This window comes from Dipodomys ordii, unplaced genomic scaffold (assembly GCF_000151885.1).
Source record: "Dipodomys ordii isolate 6190 unplaced genomic scaffold, Dord_2.0 Scaffold85, whole genome shotgun sequence".
Classification (NCBI taxonomy): Eukaryota; Metazoa; Chordata; class Mammalia; order Rodentia; family Heteromyidae; genus Dipodomys; species Dipodomys ordii.
Genome location: NW_012267301.1, coordinates 4859549 through 4885727, shown reverse-complemented (window position 1 = coordinate 4885727; position 26179 = coordinate 4859549). Strand labels below are relative to the sequence as shown.

Here is a 26179-nt window from a genome sequence, read left to right as displayed (position 1 = left end):
TGAACTCTGGGCCTGGGCACTGTCCCTCAGCTCTTCAGCTCAAGGCTAGCGCTCTACCACTTGAGCCACAGCACCACTTCTGGCTTTTTTCTTTATGCTTATGTGGTGCTGAGGAATCGAACCCAGGGCCTCGAGCATGCAAGGCAAGCACTCTACCACTGAGCCACCTTCCTAGCCCCTAGATAAACTTCTTATCGATCTATTGTTTGCAACCTTAGGAAACTTGTTACTAATAAGTTAAGGCAATTAATATTTGGTTGTTTGCATTTCAAATTATATCTGTTCAGATTTTAAATCAATTCATGCAATAATACTGTTTTTTTATGGTATGGTGATAAAGAAAAATCTGCCAACAGTCTGTCCACTTTCTCAGTTCAGATTGCTTCTATTAAAAACTAATCTGATACTTTCTCTGAGAATGAGATGCTCTATCTCTTCAAGAACACTCCTCCTACAGACATCCTCTCTCCCCACCTTTCATCATTGCTTTCTTCCTCATTAGCATGCCACCCTTTCACCTGGCAACCAGAGGTTCGCTCCATCATCAAATCATGTTGCTACTACCTTCAAAGTGTATCCCAATTAGACTCCTTTACACCATTTCTGTTCTACCATCTCATCCAGCCATCCATAAAAATTTATGATCTATACTTTGGTCCAGGTGGAGAACTTTTGCTTTTTAATAGATGGATGTATTTATTTGAGATTTCCCATTATGCAAGTTGACAACTTTGTAGGGTATTAAGTTTATATGGGGGTATGTTCATTGCTCTAAATTGTTTAATATTTTCATATTAGTTATTGTTTTAATAACAAATAAAGAAAATCCATAGTATTAAAATTGAATAATCAGTGCATAGATATATAATTTCCTGTGTACTAGAAATAAACTTTTACTGAGTTTGTTAAAAATTCAAACTTGAACTTGGGAACAAGACCATATATATATATATATATATATATATATATATATAATTTATACATTAATTCGAATAAGATTGACCTTTTATAACTATCATAGAATAGTTTCTTATTCTTGATTCAAAAACATAGAATAATTTCTTATTAATATGTGTTAAGAAAATTTGTTAAATATGTTCCAAGAAAGATTTATAACTTTTGCTAATGTTTAAAAAATTTATAATTTTGCTATCTTGTTTAAATATTTTTGAGTGGTATTCTGTTTTCACTGTCTTTCTAACTAATAACTGTTCATATAGATACTCTATTGTTTTTTCAGGTTGTTCTTGTATAAGACAATTCTGATATCTTCTGTTACTCTTGGTGGCTTATTGAATATACAGTGTGTTTTTCTTGAGAATTGATTGCAATATCTGTATGAAAGAGAAATTTTATAATTACCTTTCAATCTTATTTCTCCTGTATGTCTCTTTCTTTAGTTTAGGATTAGAAAGTTTAAATAATAGTGATGATGATGATCATCAAATTGTCTTCTCTCCTTGTACTAAAAGTTCTTTTAAAGTATCTCCATTAAATTTAATATACACCATTAAGATTTTAAAACATGAACTTAAGCAAGTAACAGAAAATCATTTCTATTCTTACCCTACTAAATATGCAATGGTCTTTATCAATATCTTCTCAGCAACTATTAAAATAATCTAATATTTCTTTTTTTCTTACTGCTATAATAAGTTTATAGATAACATTCCTGATGTGAAACAATTATTGTTTTCTTAGAGAATATTATATTTAATCACAATAACTTTTAATACACAGTTGGATTTTTATAGCAATTTTTTTTGGAGGGATCCAGTTGTGGGGCCTGAACTGTGGGCCTGGGCGCTGTCCCTCAGCTCTTCAGCTCAAGGCTAGCACTCTACCAGTTGAGTCACAATGACACTTCCGGCTTTTTTTTCTGCTTATGTGTTGCTGAGGAATCGAATTCAGGACCTCATGCATGCAAGCAAGTGCTCTACCACTGAGCTACCTTCCCAGACCCATTGATAGCAATTTTATTTAGAGATTTTACAATTACAGTGTTAAGTCAAGGGAGTGTGTATTTTTTTATTTTTATTGTCCTTATCTGGTTTGGAAATCTATATTATATCTCTGAGTGGTGGTACTTCAGGTATGGATGAATGATGGGGTCAGCAAATCTTTTCCCCCAAATGCAGACGAAAACCTACATAAAAATGATCAGAGCAGCGACTTTAGCACCCAGGAAAACTTACCTATGTCAGGTGGAGAAGCATTTATGCTTGCATGCTGTTGAATTCTGGGAAAGACTGAGAATCATAATGTTCTTGCTCAAGAATATGTCCATCTCACCTGTGCAGAGTTGGGGTGGGGGTGGGGTTTGGTGCAGAGCACAGGTGCTGTGAGCACAACCCACAGTACTGCACTGTTGAAGGCAGCTTACCTGCCACCCACAGACATGTTTCAGTGGAAGCGATGGCCTTCACCAAGCTCCATGGTAGCAGCCATGCATGAAGTATCTTCCTGCGTCTAAATATAGCACTATTAGGATCAAAGGAAGGCCTAAGCAATGAAGAAACTCCTATTAATGCTAGGGCTATATAACTGCACTTAGAAGACACAAAATATCCCCCTGGAAAGCAAATGTAACAATTGCCTGTACCTCTCTATACAAGAATCCATCTGAAGAAGATACAAGCCTTATTGCTAAAGGTATTTGACACAAACTATATCCAATCATTCCCTAACCACTAAGCTCAAAAAAGGTCATAGGGGAAAGCCATAGAATAAAACCCTGGAAGCTAAGCTTTAGAAATAAAATGCAGTGTTTCCTTGGCAGACACACCAGCAGCTGTTAACTGTGGGAAAGCAAGATGCCAAATGCAGCTGATGAAGCAAAAAGGATAAAGAAGAAAAATTAACTTTAGAGGAGACATCATAATCCCAATTTTTGAGTCTCTGTGATGCATTATCTAATATATCCTGTTTCAAAGTCTATTACAATGATGTAATTAATAAGGTGCAATTCATACTTAGAAAAACATCAGAATACTCAGGAGGAACTGCCTCTGAGTATTTACAGGTATTAGATTTGCAGAAAAAATTATTTTGTGTATGTGTCAGACCTAGAGCTTGAACTCAGGTCTTAAGCATTGTCCCTGAGCTGTTTTGCTCAAGACTAGAGCTCTACCACTTGGGCCACAGCTTGACTTCCAGCTTTTTGTTGCTTAGTTGGAGATAAGAGCCTCACAGACTTTACTGCCCAGCTGGCTTCAAAATGTGATCCCCAGATCTCAGCCTCCTGAGTAGCTAAGATTACAGGAGTGAGCCACCAGTGCATGGTTTGCAGAAAAACATTTTAGTCAGTTACTAAAATGTGTTAAAAGTACTATTTATATTGACCATATGAAGAATGTAAACTAATAAGGAATAAACAAGCTACTGAGGAACATTATTAAAAATAAAACATGTTAAAATACAAACATATCTCAACATATTTAAAAGGAGTAAAATTGTACAAGTACATTCTTTAACCACAACAGAACTGAATTCAAAACTACCAACAAAAATAAATTACAAAAATCATCAAAGCTTTGGAATTTGTGTAACATACTTCTAAAAAGTAGTAAATCAGAGAAATATCTATGAAAGAAACAAGAAAGTGAACTCTATGAAAACAAAATATGAAAATCAAATACATGGACTTCAGATAAAAGAATATCTGCACATTTAAATATCTAAATCATCAAAGGTAGACTTCAAATCAACTTAGCACTCACTTTATAAAATAAAAAGGAAAGGATGAAAACTAATAGGAAAGTAAGGAGGCAAGAAATACATGAAAATTAAAGCAGAAGTCAATAAAATATGAAAGAAAATGATAAAAAATCAGAAAACCAAAACTAGTTCTTTGAAAAGATGAGCAAAGAAGAAAATCTCCTTAGCTAAATAGTCCTAGAAAATGAGAAATAAAATCTAAAGTCTAAATTCAAGAATATGATAGGAAAGTCCAATGTGTTCTGTAATCAAATGAATATACTGGAATATTATGAACAATGTTGTACCAACAACCTGGAAAACAGAAAAAATACCTAGGAAGAAACATTTAAAAATTGGCCTAAAAATAGAAACTTTGAATCAAACAATGGGAAATTAACAATATGAACTAGGAATTACTATAATCAAAGAAAAACCCAGCTCAGATGATTCAACTGATGATTCCATACAATACTAGCAGAAAAAAAAATATTGTACTTTACAAACTTTACAAAGAAAAGGACACATTCCAGAAAGACAGGATTATTCTGAGACAAAGTCCAGATGAAGATACTGCTAAAACATGTTACTACTGACAAACATCCCACAAAAACATAGTTATGGAAATCCTTAACCTTAAGCAAATTGAATCACATAAGGATGAAACTATGGCCAAGTGGAATTTTCCCCAGAAGTCAAGACTGACAGAACAAAAAGGAAATCTACTAGTCTAATATACCACATTTGGTGAGAGAGAAGACAATCTCATCGTGGATGTCAACATGTGTTAAAAAAGAAATTAGCAAATCCTATCACTGATTCAATATTAAACCACACTCATTAAACTGTTAGAAAAATACTCTAGGCTTTCTCATTCAGACAAAGCACATTTATGGTCTTTAAACATTGCTATCACCAGCTAGGTGTGATGGTAAAAAAAAAAAAAACAATAGGTAAGAAATCAACAAGTAATATTATAGTTAGTGTTCAAAGATGAATGCTTTTCTTTAAAAATTTTGTGTACATATGTGTGGTCACAAGGATTGAATTTAGGGCTTTGTGTTTCCTAGGCTGGATGGTCTACTGCTTGAACATCCCTTGGCTATTTTTGAGATAGGCTCTTGTTTTTTTCCGGGGATAGCCTGAACCATGGGCCTTCTATTGATACTTTCTACCATAGTTGGGAAAATACCTGGCTATTGTTGAGATAAAATTTCACAAATGTTTTTCCTGGCCTTTTCCTTTCTTGAACCATGATCCTTAGAATCTTGATTCTTAAAAAAATGTTATTAAAAAGGTGATGGACAGAGGGATTATAAATAAGGAAGTGATTCTATTTTTTGTCTAACTTGTTACTACTTCTCTCATTTTTCTCCCTTTTCCTCCCCATCAACCTCTCCCTTCTAGAATCTTGATTCTTAATTAGCTAGGATTAAGGATATACACTGGTACCCAGTGACAGTAGTTAATTCCTAACACTTATCTTCAAAATGAAATAGGAGCCTCTAGAAAGTTTGTCTATATTAGTTAAACAGGTAGTGATTGGAAAAGAAAAATGATCTACCTATCTACATCTATATTTCTAATATGCTACAAAACTACTAGAACTAATTAATGAGTTCATCAATGATTCAGATGAACAGATTGATAATTAAAGTCAATTGTACTTGTATACACTAGCAGTGAACAACCAAAAACAAATTATTCACTCCATTCACACTAGCATAAAATATATTAGGAAAATTAATAAGAATAAAGCTTAAATTATAAAGTGTTGCTGGGAGAAATGGAAGATTTACAGTAATTTTCAACATAACTATGTTTTGGTCAATAACTGATTGAATATACCATGATAATCATAAGATTACATCTAAAAGTTCCTATTACCATCTATTTGTGGTGATGCTTGCCTTTAATACCAGAACTTTGGAGATGTAGCCAAGTATATTGCAAGTTTGAGGCCATCTCGGGATCCATAATAAGTTCAAAGCATGCTGGGCTACCTAGAAAGACTATCTCATAAACAACACAAAACAATAAAATTGCTAGCACCTAGTGATGTCATAGACATTACAACAATGTATTATTCACATCTTTGGGGTCATATTTTTGCAAACAAACTTACTACACTGGCTGTCATATAGAAGCACAAACATACACAATAATGGATGGTTCATAATACTGAGTAAATGAATATCCTACAGGTTTTTACATCCACTTACTTTCTTTTTTTCTAGTTATGGGGCTTGTACTCAGGGTCTGGGTGCTACCCCTGAGCCTCTTGTACTCAAGGCTAGTGCTCTACCAGTTAAGCCACAGTGCCACTTCTGGTTTTTGAGTGGTTAAATGGAGATTAGAGTCTCATGGGGACTTTTCATCCTGGGCTTGCTTTGGACCATATTCCTCAGATCTCAGCCTCCTGAATACTGAAGATTAGAGGCCTGGCTATTGTTTATCTTTTTATCATTATTTTAGAGTCTTCTCCTGCTAAGGTAAATGTAGAATAGTCTGGACTGTCTAGGTTTGTGTAATTAGACTCTGATGTTCTCAGAGTGCTAAAAACATTGTTTAAATAGGGATACAGGTGGACCCATTGCAACAATGAGATGTATAAGATGTCATGTGGAAAAACGAGCTTTACAACTTTGGCACTAGGGTGGGAGTGGGAATGGGAAGGGATGGGAAGGGGAAACAAAGGAGGAGGCACCAATGCTTGATAAGAAATGTACTCATTACCTTGTCCATGTAATTGTAACCCCTCTGTATGGTATTTTCCAATTTAAAAAGCATCTAATGATACATTTCTCAGAAAATAGACCTATCACTGTAAATAGTGAGATAATCTGTTCTCATTCATTGAAAAAGTCAGTATTGAAAAGTCAATATTGAAAAGGTCAATATTGAAAAAAGTCAATTCTTCCACAATCTATAAATGCAAAATACTACCTAGCAAAATCTAGCCAGTTTTTTTTCAAGAACAGAAATGGATCTAGGCTCACTATGTGAATGTTTAGAGCCCTGTATAATTTATCATGTCCCAGTATATTCTTAAACCATTCAGTATGTATATTTATAGATTATAAGCACATTCTAGTTACCACACATGAAGAAAAACTATGCAATTTATGTTTCTTTGTATCTGGATACTTCACTTAATGTAATTTTTTCCAAGTCTTTCCAACTCCTTAAGAATAGTGCAATATCATTCTTCCTGACGGAAGAGTAGGCTTCCATTATGCATATATATATATGATAAATAATGCAGCAATAATATAGTTGTGCTGATAGCTTTAGTATTGTCTTGTTTGTGATCATTTGGGTAAATGCCCAAAAGTGGGATTGCTGGGTCATAGGGAAGCTCTATGTTTAGAGAGACATTCACACAGTAAGACCAAAGGAGCATATCACAAAGGCTGGATAGATATGTGCATATGATCATGTAAAATAATATTTTATGAAATGAACTCCAAGAAATGGAAATGAGATTTTTGTTGTTGCTGCTATTGTTGTCTTTTCCCACACAAAACTTGTATGAATGTTTATGAATCTGTGTATGTATATATGAATGCTTATAGCATTATTTAACAGTCCAAAGTGAAATTGATTCAAATGTTTAAATATTAACTGGTGAATGGATAAGCCAAATATAAACTGTATTTTGGTAATGAAATTTTATTCAGCAATAAAGGAAGGTATTACTGACATTTAGGACATAGATGATCCTCAAACAAAAATTGCAAAACATTGAAATATTTGCCAGTATATTTATATGAAATGGACACAAAGAACAAAGAATACTAGTGACTATCTTGAGGATGATGGAAATGTTCTAGAACTGGTTTCTAGTGGTAATTTTACAAATGTATAAATGTAGTAAAAATCACGTAATTGTATACCTAAATCAGATAACTTTATTATATGCTTGTTATTGGCTTAATTTGTTTTACTTATTTGGAGGTTAACTTGTAAATCATTATAAAAGCATTCTTCAAACAGTTTAGAAAATTAGATTATAAACATTTTTGGGTTTGGTCATTGTAGGGAGAGACTACCAAACGCCATATATCAGGTGGATTAATACTTATTGATCCATTCAACTTTTTCCAATTGAACCACTGTTCACATTTTATATGTTTTCAGCGAGATACTCATTTTCAAATATATTGGCTTACAGATATAGTATGCAGTCATTGGCTTCTAAGCTCATTTTTATTCCCAGTTTTCAAATTTATTTTTTAATCTTATTTCTCATTTATCAATCACCCTAGAAATCTCTTCTATTAGCTTTTTTTTGTTAATATTTCTATTGCCATTTTCTTCTATGGTATCCTTTCTTGTTTCCTTCTTATTTTATAATGGATTAATTTTTCTGATAAGCACATCTAAAAGATTAATAATCATTAATAATCAGCCATCTCAGGATTCACATGGTGTTTCCATTTTCCATTATTTATCAAACATCCCTTAATTCCTATCTACTCAAAGTTAAGTTATTCAATAATTACCTTATTTAACTTTCACATGTGTAGACATTTTTTCTTTTCTATTTGGATTCCATGGAATTTGGTTCAGGCAAATAGACCTTATGACATTGATGGCTTAAATTATTTCTTTACCTAATTAATATTTTACTTATACAAATGCTTCTACTTTTTCTAAGAAAGTGTTTATTTTCTTAGGTGCGATTTTCTATAGAAACCTACTAGAATTTATATGTGTGTGTGTATGTGTGTATGTCAGTTGTGGGACCTGAACTCTGGGCACTGCTCAAGGCTAACACTCTACCACTTGAGCCACAGCACCACTTCTGGCTTTTTCTGCTTATGTGGTGCTGAGGAATCGAACCCAGGGCCTCACACATGCAAGGCAAGCACTTTACTACTGAGCCACCTTCCCAGCCCCCTAGAATAAGATATTTGTAATTTTTTGTTAATACATCAGTTTCTGAGATTTAAAAATATCTCTAACTGTATTTATGTATATAATGCTGTTATATACTATTTACCATTGGTTTATTGTATAACTAATTTATTAGGTGAAAATATGTCACTATTATACATTTTTCTTGTCTTCCTTTAAATCATTATTGTGTCTTTTATAATTTGTAATACATGTTAAACTAATATCTAGTTTTACTATTAATATGAGTGTGTTTGCTCTGTCGTATTCATTTTGTCTTTTATATTTTTATCTTGTTTTAACACAGTTATAGTTTTTTATTTTAATCTTCTCTTGTGATAAGAATATGGTTAATCTCATTAGAAAATTATTTATGAGCTGGCCACTGGTGGCTCACACCTGTAATCCTAGCTACTCAGGAGGCTGAGATCTGAGGATTGTGGTTCAAAGCCAGCCTGGGGAAGGAAAGTCTATGAAACTCTTATCTCTAATTAACCACCAGAAAACTGGAAGTGGTGCTGTGGCTCAAGTGGTAGAGCACTAACCTTGAGCTGAAGTACTGAGGGACAGCACCTGGACCCAGAGTTCAAGCCCCATGACTAGAAACACACACACACACACATACACACACACACACACACACACAAAAGACCATCTATGCATTTTTAAATTTGTGGATATAATTGTCCATATGTGTTACTTCAGGTATATTATGACATTTTCTGAAGCTTTCATATGATGTTATCACATTCATTCATTCATTCATTTTTTTGACTGTCCTGGAGCTAAACACTGGGCCTGAGTGCTTTCCCTGAGCTCCTTTTGCTCAAAGCTAGAGTTCTACCACTTGAGCCACAGTACCACTTCTGACTTTTTTTGTGACTAATGGTAGATAAGATTCTCAGGGACTTTCCTGCCGCCAAACCATGATTATCTACCTGCACAAATCTCATTTTTTGTCTTTATATACTTTTACTTTTTACTACTTAAATATTTCAAAAATGCAAATATTCCACTTGGTTCTTTCTTTACAATTTCTCTTTTCTTCTTTTGGTTTTCTTTTTATGGCACAGGGAGCTTTATCCACCACTTGATATAAGCCATTGCCTGTACTCCCATATTTTTCTTTATTATTTTTGTTTTCTTGTTTCACATTATAGGCATCTGAATTCCAGAAGAACACTTTTACTTTTCGTGAACTATTTTTCTATTTATTCCACCAATTATGATCCCTTGACACTCATTGTTTACTTTAGTATGTTGGATTTCTTAACACTGCTTGAGATGTACAAATATTTTCCTGTAAGATTCCGTTATGACTTTAGCTGATGTTTCTGCTCCAGTGGGTGAGAGAATTTTCCAGGCCATGTTTCCTTGAGTAGACTGAGAAGGCAAAGGACAAAGCTCAGTGTCGAGTGTTCTAAAACCACTACCTTGCCCTCTGGGCTGCTGCCCTGTGATGAGAACCGAAGCCACTTAAGAGCTCCCAGTGATCACCACCACTGGAAGAGGAGTTTGCTGTAGGCTGGGATACACCCACCTCAGGAGCCTGGTGGGGAAGGAGGTGGAGTAGAGAATGTCTGCACCTGGCCTCACCACCGCCCGCCTGACCTCTTGCTTCCTTAGCATCTCGCTGCAATACCTGTGACCTAGAATGAGCTGTTGATCTCTGATTTCTGTTGTGTTATTCAATCTTTCTTTTTTGTGTCTGTTCTGAGGCTTGAACTCAGGGATTGGCTGCTGTCCTTCAGCTTATTTGGCTCAATGCTTGTACTCTACCACTTGAGCCACAGCGCCACTTCTATCTTTTTGGTAGTTAATTGTCAATAAGAGTCTCATGTACTTCCTTGCCTGAGCTGGTGTTGAACCATGAAACACAAACCACAAACTATAATTCTCAGATCTCAGCTTCCTGAGTAGCTAGGATTATAGGCATGAGCCACCAGCACTTAGTTGCTATGGTAGACTTATAGTGTTGAAATACACCTAAATTCTCACCAACTGTATGAATCTCATTGAATACATCAGCAAATGAATGACTGAAATAGCATATATGCCTAGAATTTACCTTATTTTTGCAAAAGTGTTTCCTCTTAAATGTATGCTGAGGATATAGCTTTTTTGTTTGAATTTTAAAATATTTTAAGAGTCTTCTAAGGTAATCACAGATTGAAACATTCACTACAAATTCACGGCCATCCTACTTATACTTCTTATATCTGTGACATGTTACTTCATCACAGGTACAAAATCTAAGTGCTGTATGTATATGATTGAAATATTTTTAATAATTTCAAAATTTTATTTCACAATGTACTGCCCTACAAGAAAACCTCCAGCTGCCGTCATTTGATTTTAGATAGAAGTTAAGTTCAAGTTCACTGTGTTCTTTACTTAGCTTATGTCACAATAACAATGTTTCATAAGTATTTATTTGATCTTTACCACAAATCTGGAATGTAGGTAGGGTGTGAATTCCCATTTTTCAGATGAGGAAAGTGAGGTGCATGGAGGTAAAATGAGTGGGTGGAAGCCCTGAATTTGAACAATCATCTTCAGTTACCACCTGCTGCAATTTCCTCACCCTACAGGTTTGTCCTGAGCATTTGTCACATCATCAGAGCCAAGATTTTAGAATTTCTCTTGTCATCCCTGAAAGATATGCAATTTTCCTATCTTGCTTATCAGTACAGGAAAACATTTCAAATAAGAACAGAAATAAAAGAGATGGTTATATGCTCTAACTAGTATGCATTTATTCACATGTTTCTAGTCCCTTCCAGTTCTGGGAAGTTGGTGAAATCACGCCCATTTTCAAACTAATTTGAAATCTTTAAATATAAAGAGGGTTTGATACTTACCCAGATCACAGAGCTAAGTGACTGGCATAATTATGGACTCTGAACCCAGGAATTTATGCTTTTAATCGCTACAGTTGTGATTTCTAAAATCTTGCTTTAAATTACTGTGGCAGTTTATAGTAATTGAAGCATTATTGTCATTTACAGCTTTTACAGAGTTTTCATATTGATTATTGGCAGATCCTCAGGATGGATCTGTGAAGTAGGCAGGCAGAATTTGGCAGAGAAACAGTGGATTATATTTCAGAGAGATTGTTTGTTGTGTCAGTACTGGAGCTTGAACTCAGAGCCTGAGCTCTCTCCCTTAGCTTTTTCCTTCAAAGCTGGTGGTCTTCAACTTGAGCTTTACTTACAGCTTTTTGGTAGTTAATTGGAGATAAGGGTTTCACAGACTTTGCTGCTTAGGCTGGCTTTGAACTTCTGTCCTCAGATCTCAGTCTTCTAAGTAGCTAGGATTACAGACAGCCACCAGAAACCAGTTAAAATGTTGAGTTGTGTTTTTGTTTGTTTGTTTTTTAACATATATAGTGAGTTCTGTTATTCTGAGTTAAAAATGCCAGCTTGCTGATGTATATAAGGAATATTTTTATCGCATATGTTTTGATATGTCTTGATTACAATCCTGTCTCTTGCAGCTGAATTGCAATGAATTCAAGAGAGACAGGAAGGATGGGGATTTCGTCTGCACCGATGCTGCTGCTGCTGTCTGTGGCACGGACGGGAAGACATACCGCAGCCGCTGCGAGCTCTGCGCAGAGAATGCGTGAGTACAGGCCCGAGCAGGCGGTCTCCATGCAGCGTGGCGTCTGCGGGGTCACGTAATGGACAGCATTCCCTACAGTCACTAAGACAGCGTAGTTATAGGAGCTGGTCATCTATAAGCTATAGATCACTAACTCTAATTCTTTTACTACTCTTGAGAAAAAAGCTTATAAAATATTTACAAATTTACAACGTACTTTTGTGTTCGATGTGAGATGATTTCTATGGTCTTTATGAAGTAAACAGAACAGGGACATTTTCCATGCACACACATATGTATACATATATGGATATACCTATAGATATGCATACACATGCATTTGTATGCATGCAGAGCTATGTCTTTTCACTATTTATCTATTTATATCCTAGTAGATCCTTAAACAGACTACTTTCCTTAGCAAATGGTATGTGTTTTCATCATTTTAAAATAGTCATCCTTGAAACTTTTAACACTGAACGACTTCCATCTGTTTAAACTTTACCAGTAGATAAAAAAGAATCTCATTGTCCTAGATTACGCCCTTGTCTCATTCTGTCTCCACCCTGGGTTATTGATTGTCCTTCACTAACAAAATGCAAACCTGCTTTGCAGGTTTCCTTTGTGACCTCAGTCTTCAATGATATGCCCTTTCATGCTTGAAAATGTAACAAATTTTTGAGAAGGCTAGAAAGGTAATAATAGTTATTCTTTGAGGTTCTGGAAGTTTTATTTTTTTTCTTGTAATAAGTATCTTCACCAAAAATAAAACTTCATTAAATCATTTGGGTCCCTCACCTGGCTTCATTTCCAATAAACATGCTAAAATTAAGGTTTCAACTCTCATCAAGGGTCAATATCAAGAACTAGTAAATAGGGATAGAAGCCTGGCTTAGGTTATAGGGCAGCTGCCTAACAAGCTAAAAGTCCTGAGTTAAACTCTTAGTACAAGAAAGAAAAAGGAAAGAAAGAAAGAAAAAAGAAAAAGAGGGAAGGAAAGAAGGAAAAAAGGAAGAGAAGAAGGAAGGAGGAGGGAGGGAGAGAGGAAGGAAGGAAGGAAGGAAACAAAGAAAGAAAAAGAAATATAAAAAGGACAAAGTTACTGTATATATGTGTGTGTATACTTATATACAAACATAACTATGCCTACAATATGCATTTTATTTTTACTGTTTGAGGTGGGAAAATCCTGTTAACTCTCTGGCCTAGGAGAAAGTTTCTCTCCCTGAATATTTTTACTTCCACACAGAAGATCATGCCACACACCGGGGTGGACTCTCCCATCATATTGAGATATCATTACAGTAGATTCCATTATCTGATATACTATAAAAATTATCTTAGTATATACTCATCTCTTCTTTGTATTGTTTTAATTGTATTTGTATTTTCATTGTTATATACATGTTATATGGTAAGCTGCTCTTCTTTTTTACTTTTTTGTTGTCATGGGGCTTGAACCCGCAGCCTTGGCACTATCCCTGAGCTCTTTTGCTCAAGGTTAGCATTCTAGCACCTATGAGCCACAGTGCCACTTCCAGTTTTCTGGTGGTTGATTAGAGATAAACCTCATGAACTTCCCTGCGTGGGCTGGCTTTGAGCCAGAATTTTTGGATCTCAGCCTCCTGATAGCTAGGATTACAGGCGTGAGCCACCAGCACCCAGCTAGCTCAGCTGAGCACTCAGCTCAGCACTCAGCTCTACTGTTTTAGAAAATAGAAATGCTTATACTTATGCCTCTGTGTTTTTGGATGTTACTTCAAGCTTTCCAGACTGAATAAAACTAATTTAAATCAGGACTTTAGGTAGCTTTCATAGAAATAACCTAGTCGCAGTATGATTCAAATGAAAGTGGTATTATAATTCAAGCTTGAATTTGTTTATTTAAATAAAATGACAACAAGGTTCCTGGAGGACTTTAGGCATCTGGTTATCAGATCTGCTTTCGCCCATCTTCTCATGTGAACTGCTGCCCTAGACACTGGGAGCAGAAATACTTCTGGAAATCATATTTTATGTCCGAATCTTATTAGTCCTACATTTATTTGACTCCTACTTCTAAACATACGATCTCATTGAAAAAGAATATATTGGAGAAAAGTGCTAGTGTCTCATGCCTATAATCCTAGCCACCACTCTCTGACTGAGGTCAGAGAGTAGTGGTTCAAAGCCAGCAGAGGCAGGAAAGTCCATGAAACTCTTTATCTCCAATTAACCCCTACCGGAAGTGGGGCTGTGGCTCAAAATAGTAGAGCACTAGCCTTGAGTAAAAAAAGCTCAGCGACAGCTCCTAGTCCCTGTATTCAAACCTCACAAATGACAAAAAAAAAAAAACAACATAAGAAATAATGGAACACTTTTTACAAGAGAAAAGTACAAGTCACAATACAATTAAAAGATAGTCATAATGTTGGAGAGTCCCATCACACTAATTTGGGGGTCTAATAACTTTTGTTTCTAGAAAATCCGGGTCCCAAGTTGACATAAAACATGAAGGCGACTGTGAGAAAAGTGGCCCAGAGCAGGTGAGAATGTATGCTATCAAGGTAGGTAATACTGGGGCTTTCTGCAAAGAGAAAGCAAGTGTTCTTCTCTCTTCTTAGATGGGATGCTTTCAAGAGATTAATTCTTGCCTTACAGACCAAATATTGCCTGTTAATGTGAAAAAGCAATGGATAGTTCCTGAATCTAGAACAAGATAACACTGCTGGCCAGATCTGTTAGCTCTAATTCTGCTTTTTATTAACATAAAGGAAGCTTACAGGAAACAGCATGTGTTAGTTAAAAGTCACTAGACATAAATAATTATTAAATCTGAGACTCTAGCATTGTCACTTAATGTCAGACAGGCAAATTACCTAATTGAAATGAGACTTAGACGAAACGGCTACTTGGGCTTCTGTGAGCCGTGTTGGTAGGGAATCGAAGGCTCTCACGCACATCACACTTTGACGTTCTCTAGCAGGACAGCATTCTGATTACCAGGGTTTGATACCCTTGCTTTAAGCTCTTTCACTAGTTTAAATAGCTCTTTATCTGCATCCTGTAGGACATTGTGAGTATACTGAAGGCAAGGAGCGTGATCCACCTGAGATCTAGCTCCATTATTTATTCTTATCAAACAAAAGAGGTCTGTGCTTAAGCCTCTGGATTCTGCCATCCTCACTAAGCTGTTTTTGTATGACCCTTGTGGTGACAGAGGAAGCAAGGTCTTTAAAATGTCTGAAAATGGTGTCAGTAGAGATCAAGTTCCTTTTTCTGCTCTTCAGGATGTGTGTAGTGCCTTTCGAGCCTACGTGAAGGATGGAAGGCTTGGCTGCACAAGAGAAAATGATCCAATTCTTGGTCCTGATGGGAGAACTCATGGCAATAAGTGTGCAATGTGTGCTGAGCTCTTGTAAGTATCATCATACCTCATGCACCAATCTACTCCTTTCCTGAGAAACCCTCCGTGGAGATAGCAAGTCCTTTTCGTGAAGCTTTATACTATGTAATAGGCCATGCTCCCAGAGTAACTTCTTTTCTGTGTCATCTATAGAAATTTCTGAAAAGGAATGGAGAGATGGTTAGGCTATTATTAGACCAGAAACTTCACTTTTAAAATAATACCTTAAAAGAGCTTAGTGCTTAATGATGCATCATATTTCAAAAATTAGCGAGTCCTTCCTTCTGCAATAATAATCTCGGACAGTCGTTTGACATGCCTTGTTTCATTTGGGAATATAGAGATACACTTACTGAATAACAATAGTTACATTTTAAATAAAATTAATAATGATACTGGAATGCACCTCAGTTTATTCTTTGTGTTAGGGTGGATGATTTGAAAGGGAAGAGATACTGGGTTAATCCTCCTCTAATGCTTGTTTCTGGCTGAGGCACTAAAGACCCAGATATGAGTAAGAAGTAATTAGACTTCTATAGTCTATCTTCTAAACAAGGTAGAGTCTCCAGTCTTGTGGCAGCAAGACCTTACAGTGCTATATTACATCTCTGAATCTTTAAAATCAGAACAGAGAAAGCTATGCCAGATTAATAAACTTCACACCTGTGTTTGAAAATCAATTAGATGTAGAAGCCAGGGGCAGGTTATATCAAGTTCACTTGACAGTGATTATGACTGGCTTTCAGACAGGAAATCAGCAGGATTTCCAGTTGGTGACTAATGAGGCACGAGGTGAAATGTGCAAACCTGCCCTGAATCCTGTGGTTTTCAGGTCCTTTTCATGCCGTAGTTATAAATGATATTCATACTTAAACCTTTGAAGTGAAGCAACAAAGTCATTATCCGTTATTACTACTTGGATTCCTTTCCAACCATGTGTTAACGTTTATGCTTTACAATTCACTACACCTCTATAATTCATCATTGTAAACATAATAGTGAAAAAGAAAAATAATATGGAAATGAAACTGGTGGTCACAAGTATTAACCAAGTGGATTTTAAAAATCCACTTCGATTTTTTTAAATCTCTCAAATCAACTCTTTCTAGTATTGCTACCTTTAGGTTGGAATTTAAATCATCATTTCTAAACTTTTTGTTTCTTCAGTCATAGAACTGAGAAAGCAATGCTTGTCTCCAGGTTGAGATTATAACTAGAAAACAGGCGTGAAAAGGTTTTGAAGCTCAATTCAAATTTAGCTCTTATTAAAAGCCATGATTTTACATGAAGGCAAAACCAACCTCTACAGGGTTTGGAAAGCTAACCATGTGGGTGTGGGTAGCAATACCTCAAAGGATGTTTGGTTTCACCTTGTTATGGCATTATTTCAAACTCTTGGTTCTGCCTGTTAAAGGGAATTTTCCTGACAACCCCCTGTTTTGTCACTCCAGGTGGCACACCCATCCAGTTCTGCCAAACAAAGCTTGTAATTGACTGCCAATGAGTCAGTTTCACACCCTTCCTTATCTTTGGCAATTTCTCCAGCACAGGCATTCAAGACAGGGTAGTTCTTGTCCCTTATAAGTGGATCAATTTCAACAAGTTATGGCACAGGATATGCAAGTGATGAGCATGGGTGGACACAGAAAAAAATGATTGAGCACAAACTGACCAGCTCTTTACTTTAACACTTCTTATTGTAAAGGTGATGTACAGAGGGGTTATAGTTACACAAGTCAGGTAAACAGTATATTTCTTTTTGAACAATGTCACCCCTTCCCTCACTCTCTCCCAGTTTTTCCCTACTGACCCCACCCATAAGTTATATAGTTCATTTTCAACATAGTGTCTAGTAAGTACCACTGATGTATTTGTTTACTCTTTGTCCCCTATTTCTATGCCCTCTCTTACCTTCCCAAAGACAGATAAACTAACAAGATAAAATGAAAAGAAAATAAAAACAGCAACAAGGGAAAACAAAACCTCTTTTTTCCATTTCTTGGAGTTCATTTTGATAAATAGTATTTTATATGATCTGGTGGGCATGGGCATTGTGCCTTCCTGATCCTCTCATAAGAATATCCTCCTTTAGTCTCACTTGCTATGAATGCCTAGAAACCTGTATCCTATCCCAGAGTTTCTTTTAACCATCCAGTGTGTTTACTTGTAGATTTATAAGCATATTCTAGTTTCCACAAATGAGGGAAAATGTGCAACTTCTGTTACTCTGGATCTGGCTTACTTCATTTTGACTTTCTCCAAGTCTTTCCATTTCCTTATGAATGGTGCAATATTATTCTTATGGATGAATGAGTAGAATTCCATTGTGTGTATACACCACATTTTCTTGATCCATTTGTTCAGTGAAGGGCATCTGGAGTGATTCCAAATCTTGGCTCTGCTGCAAGGAACATGGTTGTGCTGGTAGCTTTAGCATGGCCTTGTTTGTGTTCTATTGGATACATGCCCAGGAGTGGAATTGCTGGATCATAGGGAAGCTCTGTTTAGTCTTTTGAGGAACCTACATACTGCCTTGGAGTGGTTGAACAAGTTATATTCCCAGCAATAGTGTAATAGAGTTCCTTTTTGGCCACATCTCCTTCAGCATTAGTTATTATTAGTATTCTTGATAATGGCCATTCTCCTCTTCAATACAGTACCATGTTTTTAACAGCATAAAAGAAGCTGAAGAAATTGCCAAACAAGAAGGTGGAAACAGAATTAGACGAGATGCTGAAAGGGTAAATAACTCATTAACACAATTTTTTGGGGGGAGAGAGGGTGTGTGTGTGTGTGTGTGTGTATGTGTGTGTTTGTGTGTATATGTGTACCATAGACTTGAATTCAGGGCCTGAGTGCTTTCCCTTAGCTTTTTTGCTCAAAGTTGCAACTCTACCACTTGAACCACAGCTCCACTTCTGGCTTTTAGTGGTTAATTAGAGATAAGAGTCTCATGAACTTTTCTGTCTGGGCTAGCTTAAAACTCCAATCCTCAGATCTCTGCCTTCTGAGTAGCCAGAATTATAAGTATAAGCCACTAGTGCCTGTTTTAAAATTTGATTCTTGTAGCCATAACATTAACAAAATTATGTTGATGGCTTTTGAAATCATACAATAAACATGAACTTTTTCACCACATGTATTTAAAAATATTAAAAGTCTTCAAATTTACTATTTGTTTATCATAATAGATTAATCATTAGGATCAGATTTAACACCGCATTTCTCATATAAGGATGAAAACATACAATTTCCAACCTTGACACCTCACTCTACCCCAAAAGGACACATAAGAGAATGTGTGTACTCACAAAATTCTAATTCTGATCAGACTTCTCTCTGATATAGTATAATCTAAGTTGCTTTGGATATCTTTAGAAATTGCAACATTACATAAATTACATGGGAATAATTTTAAAATAAATTTCAGGTTTGTTAAATAGTATATACATTGATTCATTTTATATAAAACTCTATTTGACAATTGGGAGCTTATGGCAGACACTTCTAATCCTATCTATCCAAGAAGCTGAGATTTGAAGATTGTGGTACAATCCAGCCAAGGCAGGAATGTTCATGAGACCTTCCTTTCCAATTAACCAGTAAAATGCCACCAGTGGAGGTATGGTTCAAATGGCAGAACACCAGCCTCGAGTAGAAGCTAAGGAAGAGCACAATGCTCTGAGTTCAGCCCCTACTACCATCATCAACATTGCAAGAAAAAGCTCATTTGACTAAATTGGAGTTACTCATTTTTTCATATAGATATTACTTTCAGTGAAATTTGCATAATAAAGATCTTGGTTCATTTTGAATGAAGACAGCATACCTTGAGATGATGTTTTTCAAAATAATGCTGCTTTTTCCAAATTATTTGATAATATAATTTTTCAGTTCACTATAAAAAGTGATTCCCTTTTGATAATTAAATATGCACTGTACAATAAGCTCACCAGCTGGGCTTCTGAAGTCTCCAAGGTTATTAAACTCTATCTTCATTGGGAGGACAATAACCACTGCCCTAAATAGCTAGGCTTCTGTTGAGAAGTCCAGACACCTGTCACACTCTGGGTGTGTGAGACCGATGAGTCATGTCCTCTCTGGACCTCAGAGTTTTTCTCAACAAAATGAGCAGGTTGGATAAATTACCTCAATTGTGCCTTCCTGGCAGACTTCAATTCTATGTATATTGATTGTATTGTATTAATATATGACTTTTGTGGATTGTAGGCTCCATTTTTGTTCATCAAGAGCTGACCTTCCATATCATAATGCTGCTTAATGTAGTTGAGCTCCCAGTAGCTCCTAGTAGCAGGCTGAGATCAAATTTAGATAAATCAGCTTATTCAAAAATGGCCAAGAATTAAAAATGTGATTATGTTATGGTAATTCATAAATTTAATTCTAAAAGCCACTAGGCCATGCTGTGATAATGAACATCCGTTAGTGGACAACCACAGCAGGTTGTTTTCTTTTCCTTGGATTGTCAGGGCCATCTTGGCCTCTTCCTCTCTGTGGCTGGATCATTAGGCATCATTGTGTTGAATAGCACTTCTTTACAGTGATGGCTCAATACATGCCCTGTAATTAACCTGTCAGTGAGCTGCTTACAAAAGTGCTGCTTCACAATCTTTTTGCATGAATCACAACATATGGACTGAAATTATCGTTCTTTCTATTATGGGATTCATTGAGCATGAATTTTATTAGCATGCTACGATTATCAGGTAACTATTTTCTGAATAGTATTCCTCGATTCGCATCCCCAAGAACTTTGGAGCATATCCATGATTCCTTCAGAAACTGGTATCTTCTTAATAGTAAGCAATAAAAACTTTACTTAGAAGCATCCTAATGAAATTAGAATTTCAGAAAAAAATCAGGAAATATGTATCTAGAAAAGATCATAATAGGCACCTATTCTAAAAGGTCCACTATGTCGTCGTGAAATAGATTCCAAAGTTCAGAACTACGAAGGAATCAGAGCTACGTCTAACTGCCTCCCATCCACACACTAGCCTCACGTTTTCCTGGGTGAAATAGAAACCTGAACTCACACAGTAGCAGTAGATTATTTTTAGTTTATGATATAATAACATATGCTGTCACAACATATGTTTAGACTAATTTGGGTTTTTTTGGCGAAGTTTAGTCTTCATCAAATAGCAAAAATTTCCAAACAAAAAGCCTTGAACCAAATCATGAAGAAATCTGGAAATAAACATCTCTTTTAAATAAATGTAACTTCTTTGCATTCACAACCTCTCAGAGGTGAAACAGAAGACTTAGTTTCAGGGGCTAGGAAGGTGGCTCAGTGGTAGAGCGCTTGCCTTGCATGCATGAAGCCCTGAGCTCAATTCCTCAGAACCACATAAGCAGAAAAAGCCAGATTTGACACTGTGGCTCAAGTGGTAGAGCACTAGCCTTAAGCTGAAGAGCTGAGGGACAGCGCCCAGGCCCAGAGTTCAGACCCCATCACTGGCAAAAAAAATAAAAAAAGACTTTGATTCACTTTCTCTGAGTTTTCACCTGTTTTGCTAGAAATGAACATAGGCAAAGCAATTAAAATACACTTAGTGTTTGTTGGGTGTCATCCTATTTTATTTCCTTGCAAATGAAGCCGGGATGTTCTTGACTTGACTTGATCCATGTTTATACTGAAACTTCTTATTTTGTTTTGTATCTACTCACTGGCAACTTCAAGAGGGATGCATCTTGGTTGCTATAGTATGTGTTTGGAACCTTACAAAAGGTTCATTTTTATTTTCATTGAAAGTTATCAAGATTTATCTAGTTCTGGTTTTAGGAAATACTTGTTCAATCACATTGCAATGTTCTCACATTTTCTTAAATACACTACAAAGCAGCTTGCAAGTAACAAGTAATTTGACAAAATAATGACTTTTATATTAATTCTCATTACTATACTGTCACCTTTACCAATGCTTCCAGACATATTGTTTTAAGATTTAAAATCTACCTTATAAAGTTTAAACACCAAAAAATAGGAAAATGGGGGACATAATTGCTTCTGTGTTTTAAAGGAACTTTGCAAGGAATTTGAAGGACAAGTGAGGAGTGGAAAACTCTTTTGTACCCGGGAGAGTGACCCAGTCCGTGGCCCTGATGGCAGAATGCATGACAACAAGTGTGCCCTGTGTGCTGAGATATTGTGAGTACAGACATGATTTCTTCTCAGTTACTGACAAGGTATCAGAGGAGATTGAACCAATTAATGACCAAGAGTATCACTGCATGGAAATCTTTGTCATTCATAATTATTGAGTTTTATTTCCTTACAAACCCTCCAGTCCTTTTTACCATCCAGTAAGTGTGCAATATGGTGACCATTTATCTCTAAGTACAAATGGATTCCATTTTTTAATTGGAAGGCTGGCTTGCAGAATACTTCTCAACATTTCTCAACCCTCAAGTGGTAGAGAAAGTGGCAGACTCAAGTGGTAGAGCACTAGCTTTGAGTGGAAAAAGAAAATCTAAAGGCCCAGCCCCTGAGTTCAAGCCCCAGGACTGGCATATACAAAAAAATGAATGCTGTCCTTGAATCAGATCTCCTAAGTGACTAATTGAAAATCAGTCCTCATAATCCTTTGCCTTCTTAAGAAAAGGTAGGATTTGTGGGCACTGGTGACTCATGCCTGTAATCCTAGCTATTCAGGAGACAGATCTGAGCATTGCAGTTCAAAGCCAGCCCAGGCAGGAAAGTCCTGAGACTCTTATCTCCAATAAACCACTAGAAAATTGGAAGTGGCCCTGTGGCTCAAGTGGTAGAGCACTTGTCTTGAGCTGAAGAGCACAAGGACAAACATCCAAGCCAAGAGTTCAAGCCCCACGACTGACAAAAAGAAAAGAAAAGAAAAGGTAGTTAAAAGCCATGGAAATAAGAAACATCATTGTGGGGGAATGACATATCAGACACATATAAGTTTGGGAAAGGGGAGCATCCCACAAGATATGAATTATTGCATTTATAAGAGATATAGCAGACAGAATTCCTTAATACTCCCTTCCAGGTCCATTGATCCCAGAAATTCTTTCTTGCTTATTGTCATACCACACATATACCAATATGTATGTATGTGCATATATAAATGTATGCATATGTGCAAAATGATCATTGAAAGGGCATTGGAAAAACTTAATGAATAATTTTATCATGAAGATTTGAAACACTTCTCACTCCTTTATTTTTTTTTTCTTTCTCCAGCATGCGCCAGTTTTCAGAGGAAAAAAATCAAGCAGATCAAAACGTGACAAAGGATGAAGAAAAAATGAAAGTTAGAAGAGAAACTGAGGTCAGGATTTTGATTGATTGATTTAGCTATGACTTCTGGGGAGGGTAGGAGCAGGAATGTAAGCATGTAAGCACATTACTCTAATATACTCTGGTACGTATTTTCAACATTGTTTGCTATTGTATGCTAATATTTTTATACAAATAGCTTTTATGGAAATTAATTTTAAGTTATTGTTATACCTTATATATAACTTATATAACTATATATTGCTATAACTTATAGATATATAAATTATATGTCAAATAAATTATGGTGGTGCAATTTCTAGCTATATTTGGAAGAAACTAAGCAAGTTTAGTAAAATAATTTTACATTCTTAAATAAAAGTTATACATATATTTATATATATATTATCTGAATTTAAAATTTGACAAAAGTTCTTCCTTCTGTTGGAGAAATATTCATTTTAAAAGCATATCAATGTAGAGGTCAAAAATAGCAAAGTAGAGGTTTCAGTATAATTTCTTTAAAACATTCTGTGTTCTAATTTCTAGACATCTCTTTACTCATCACCTTCCTGTTTTTCTATTGCTACCATCTTATCTGAGTCCCTAAGAGTTTTTCTTTGCATTGATACATTAGCCCCTTATCTATATACCCTTAGTCTGTATTTTCCTGGATACACAAGACCATCTCCATTTCCTTACAAATGAGGCATATATACCACATTTTATTTCTGCATATTATCAGATAAAATGACGCTTATCAAAATAAACTCCAAGAAATGGAAACAGGAGAACTTTTTTATTTTTTAATTTTATTTTATTGTAAAGAAGGCTTACAGAGGGGTTACACTTACATGAGTTAGGTAATGAGAACATTTCTTATCAAGCATTTTTACCCCCTCCTTTATTTTTCTCGAACTATCCCTTCCCTCCCCCATCTCTCCCACTTCTCCCCAATGCAAGTTGTAAAGTTCATTTCCAACATAATGTCTTGCGAGGATCATTGTGGCAATGGGTCATGTGTCCCTGAAACAGGAGATTTTTTTTTGTACTGTTTGCAGTTCTTCCCCCAGCCCTTCTTTCACTGTATTTGATTCCTGTACCCTTTGTCTTGTATATAAATTTATCTGATTTGGGGAAGGGGGAGGAGGAGAGGAAAGGGAAACAAGTAGTAGGACAAAGGGTGAACCAGTTCAGTAGTGAAACTCACTAGACACTATGTTGGAAATGAAGTATACAATTTGGAGGGGAAAGAGGTCAGGAGGAGAAAAACTGGGAGAAAATGGGGGAGGGGTGACACTGTTCAAAAGAAAATGTACTCATTACCGTCGGGTAATGAGTACTTATGAAATGGTAACCACTCTCTATATACCTTTATAATAAACTTAAAAAAATAAAAGAATAGTTGGTATTTTATGAGTTCATGATATTATGAAATTCCAATATATACTACAATACATTTGAACCATTTTACTTGATAGAAAAATCCTGTGTAACTTGCCTCAGACAAATATCCAGGCTTTTATAATGCCCAGCTTACCTAGCTACTCTCCCCATTTGCCAATCTTCTGCTTCCATGTAACTCCATTTTACCATTTGCACCTTATTTTCAACTTCTTTCCTTCACTTTACCATAGGTTAACAAGTTCATCAAACTTTAGTACCTAACAGTGTCTCAGCTATTCTTTCTCTTTCATTTCCAACCCTTTCTTCCCTCTTTTCTTCCCTCCTTTCCTTTTTCCCTTCCTTCCTTTTCTCCTTGTATAATCTAAAATCATAATTTAACTTCAATTTCTGTTCCCTCAATCCATCCACAGATCTGGCTAGCAATCTACTGTAAATATTTACCAAGTTCACATTTTTAAGAATAAAATCTAAAATTCTTTTTTACAGCTTAGTGGTCTGGATTTGATTTCTTTTTAAGGTCTTTTTTAACCATTTAAAAATCATTCTATTTACCCCAATTATTCTTAAGACACTATGTTAAAGGAAGTGTTAGATAATCTTGAGCAAATGTGCTATGAATGCCTCTATGATTTTGTATGACCAAATCCTTCTTGATGGATGTTTTGCTACTTTGTACTCTCGTATGCATCCTAAACACAGTCCTCAAGTCAGAATCAAGACAGAACAAGTCATAAGTTTTTTGGAATTTTCATAAACTATTTCTTACTTTGTACAAGTTCACACTTATTTTAGATCTGATTACACCCCTTAGCTTTGTGTAATGTAACTATTTACTCTTTCTAGTTGGTTCATAAAAGACCTATGCAACTTTCCTACTTATGTTTTCTTAATTTAATATATTTATTCAATATGTTAGTGGGTAAATATTACAAAGATGATCATTGCTAATTTTTAATGGCCCTAACTCTTGAAAGTTTCATTTTTTTAACTTTCATTTTTTACCCTTAACTCCTCTTTAGCAAGTTTGTTGGGAAGTCAAATGGTCAAATTTACAAATAGAGAATGAAGACCTATGCCTGAACTCTCCCATTTTCATTTTTTAGAAGCTCTGCAGTGAATTCCAAGATCGTGCAAAGAACGGAATTCTTTTCTGCACCAGAGAAAATGACCCTGTTCTTGGACCTGATGGCAAAATGCATGGCAACACGTGCTCTATGTGTCAAGCCTTCTTGTGAGTATGGAGTGTTAGGACATCAAGGAAAGAAGAGAACTTGCAGGTAGATGCTAGCTTGTTACATCGATGAAGAAACTGGCTCAAAATAAAAAAGGCAGTTGAATTGAATCCATGATGTAGAGGCAGTTAGAGTAAGTGTGCAGAATCACATGTTTTAAGACAACTTGCTTTCTCCCTTCCCCTCCCCAAATTATATCAGCATCAAATACAGTGAAAACAGGGGTTATACTGTGGGGAAGGGACATACAAAGCAACAAAAAAAATGATGTGGTACCTTATAAATATGTTAGAAACAGTAGCAAGCAAGAAAAAAAAAACACTTGTGTACCTTTTGGGGGTTCATTTCGCCTAAGATCATATTATCTGACTTTTTCTGCTTGTCTCAGACGTATACTAGTTATTGCAAATAAGAGAAACCATGGAACCTATGTTTCTTTGGGCCTGGCTTACTTCACTTAATACAATTTTTTCCAAGTCTTTCCATTTCCTAACAAATAGAGCGATGTCATTCTTGCTGATGGAAGCATAGAATTCCCAAATATATATAGATATAGATATATAGATATAGATATCACATTTTTGATCCATTTATCTACTGAGGGTCATCTGGGTTGGTTCCATATCTTAGCTATGGTAAATAATGCTGCAATAAACATAGTTGTGCTGGTAGCTTTAGTGTGGTCTTGTTTGTGAT

At 35.8% G+C, this 26179-nt stretch overlaps 1 protein-coding gene across 1 annotated transcript in view; it reads left to right on the top strand.

The window, feature by feature from the left end:
* Positions 1–26179, top strand: part of Spink5 (serine peptidase inhibitor, Kazal type 5) — a 147586-nt gene that overhangs the window by 75709 nt on the left and 45698 nt on the right. The window contains exons 2-8 of the mRNA XM_013025493.1: positions 12092–12219; positions 14660–14723; positions 15468–15595; positions 18258–18324; positions 21628–21755; positions 22809–22896; positions 25355–25482. Coding sequence (XP_012880947.1) covers positions 12092–12219; positions 14660–14723; positions 15468–15595; positions 18258–18324; positions 21628–21755; positions 22809–22896; positions 25355–25482 — 731 coding nt within the window. The remainder of the gene's footprint in view (positions 1–12091; positions 12220–14659; positions 14724–15467; positions 15596–18257; positions 18325–21627; positions 21756–22808; positions 22897–25354; positions 25483–26179) is intronic.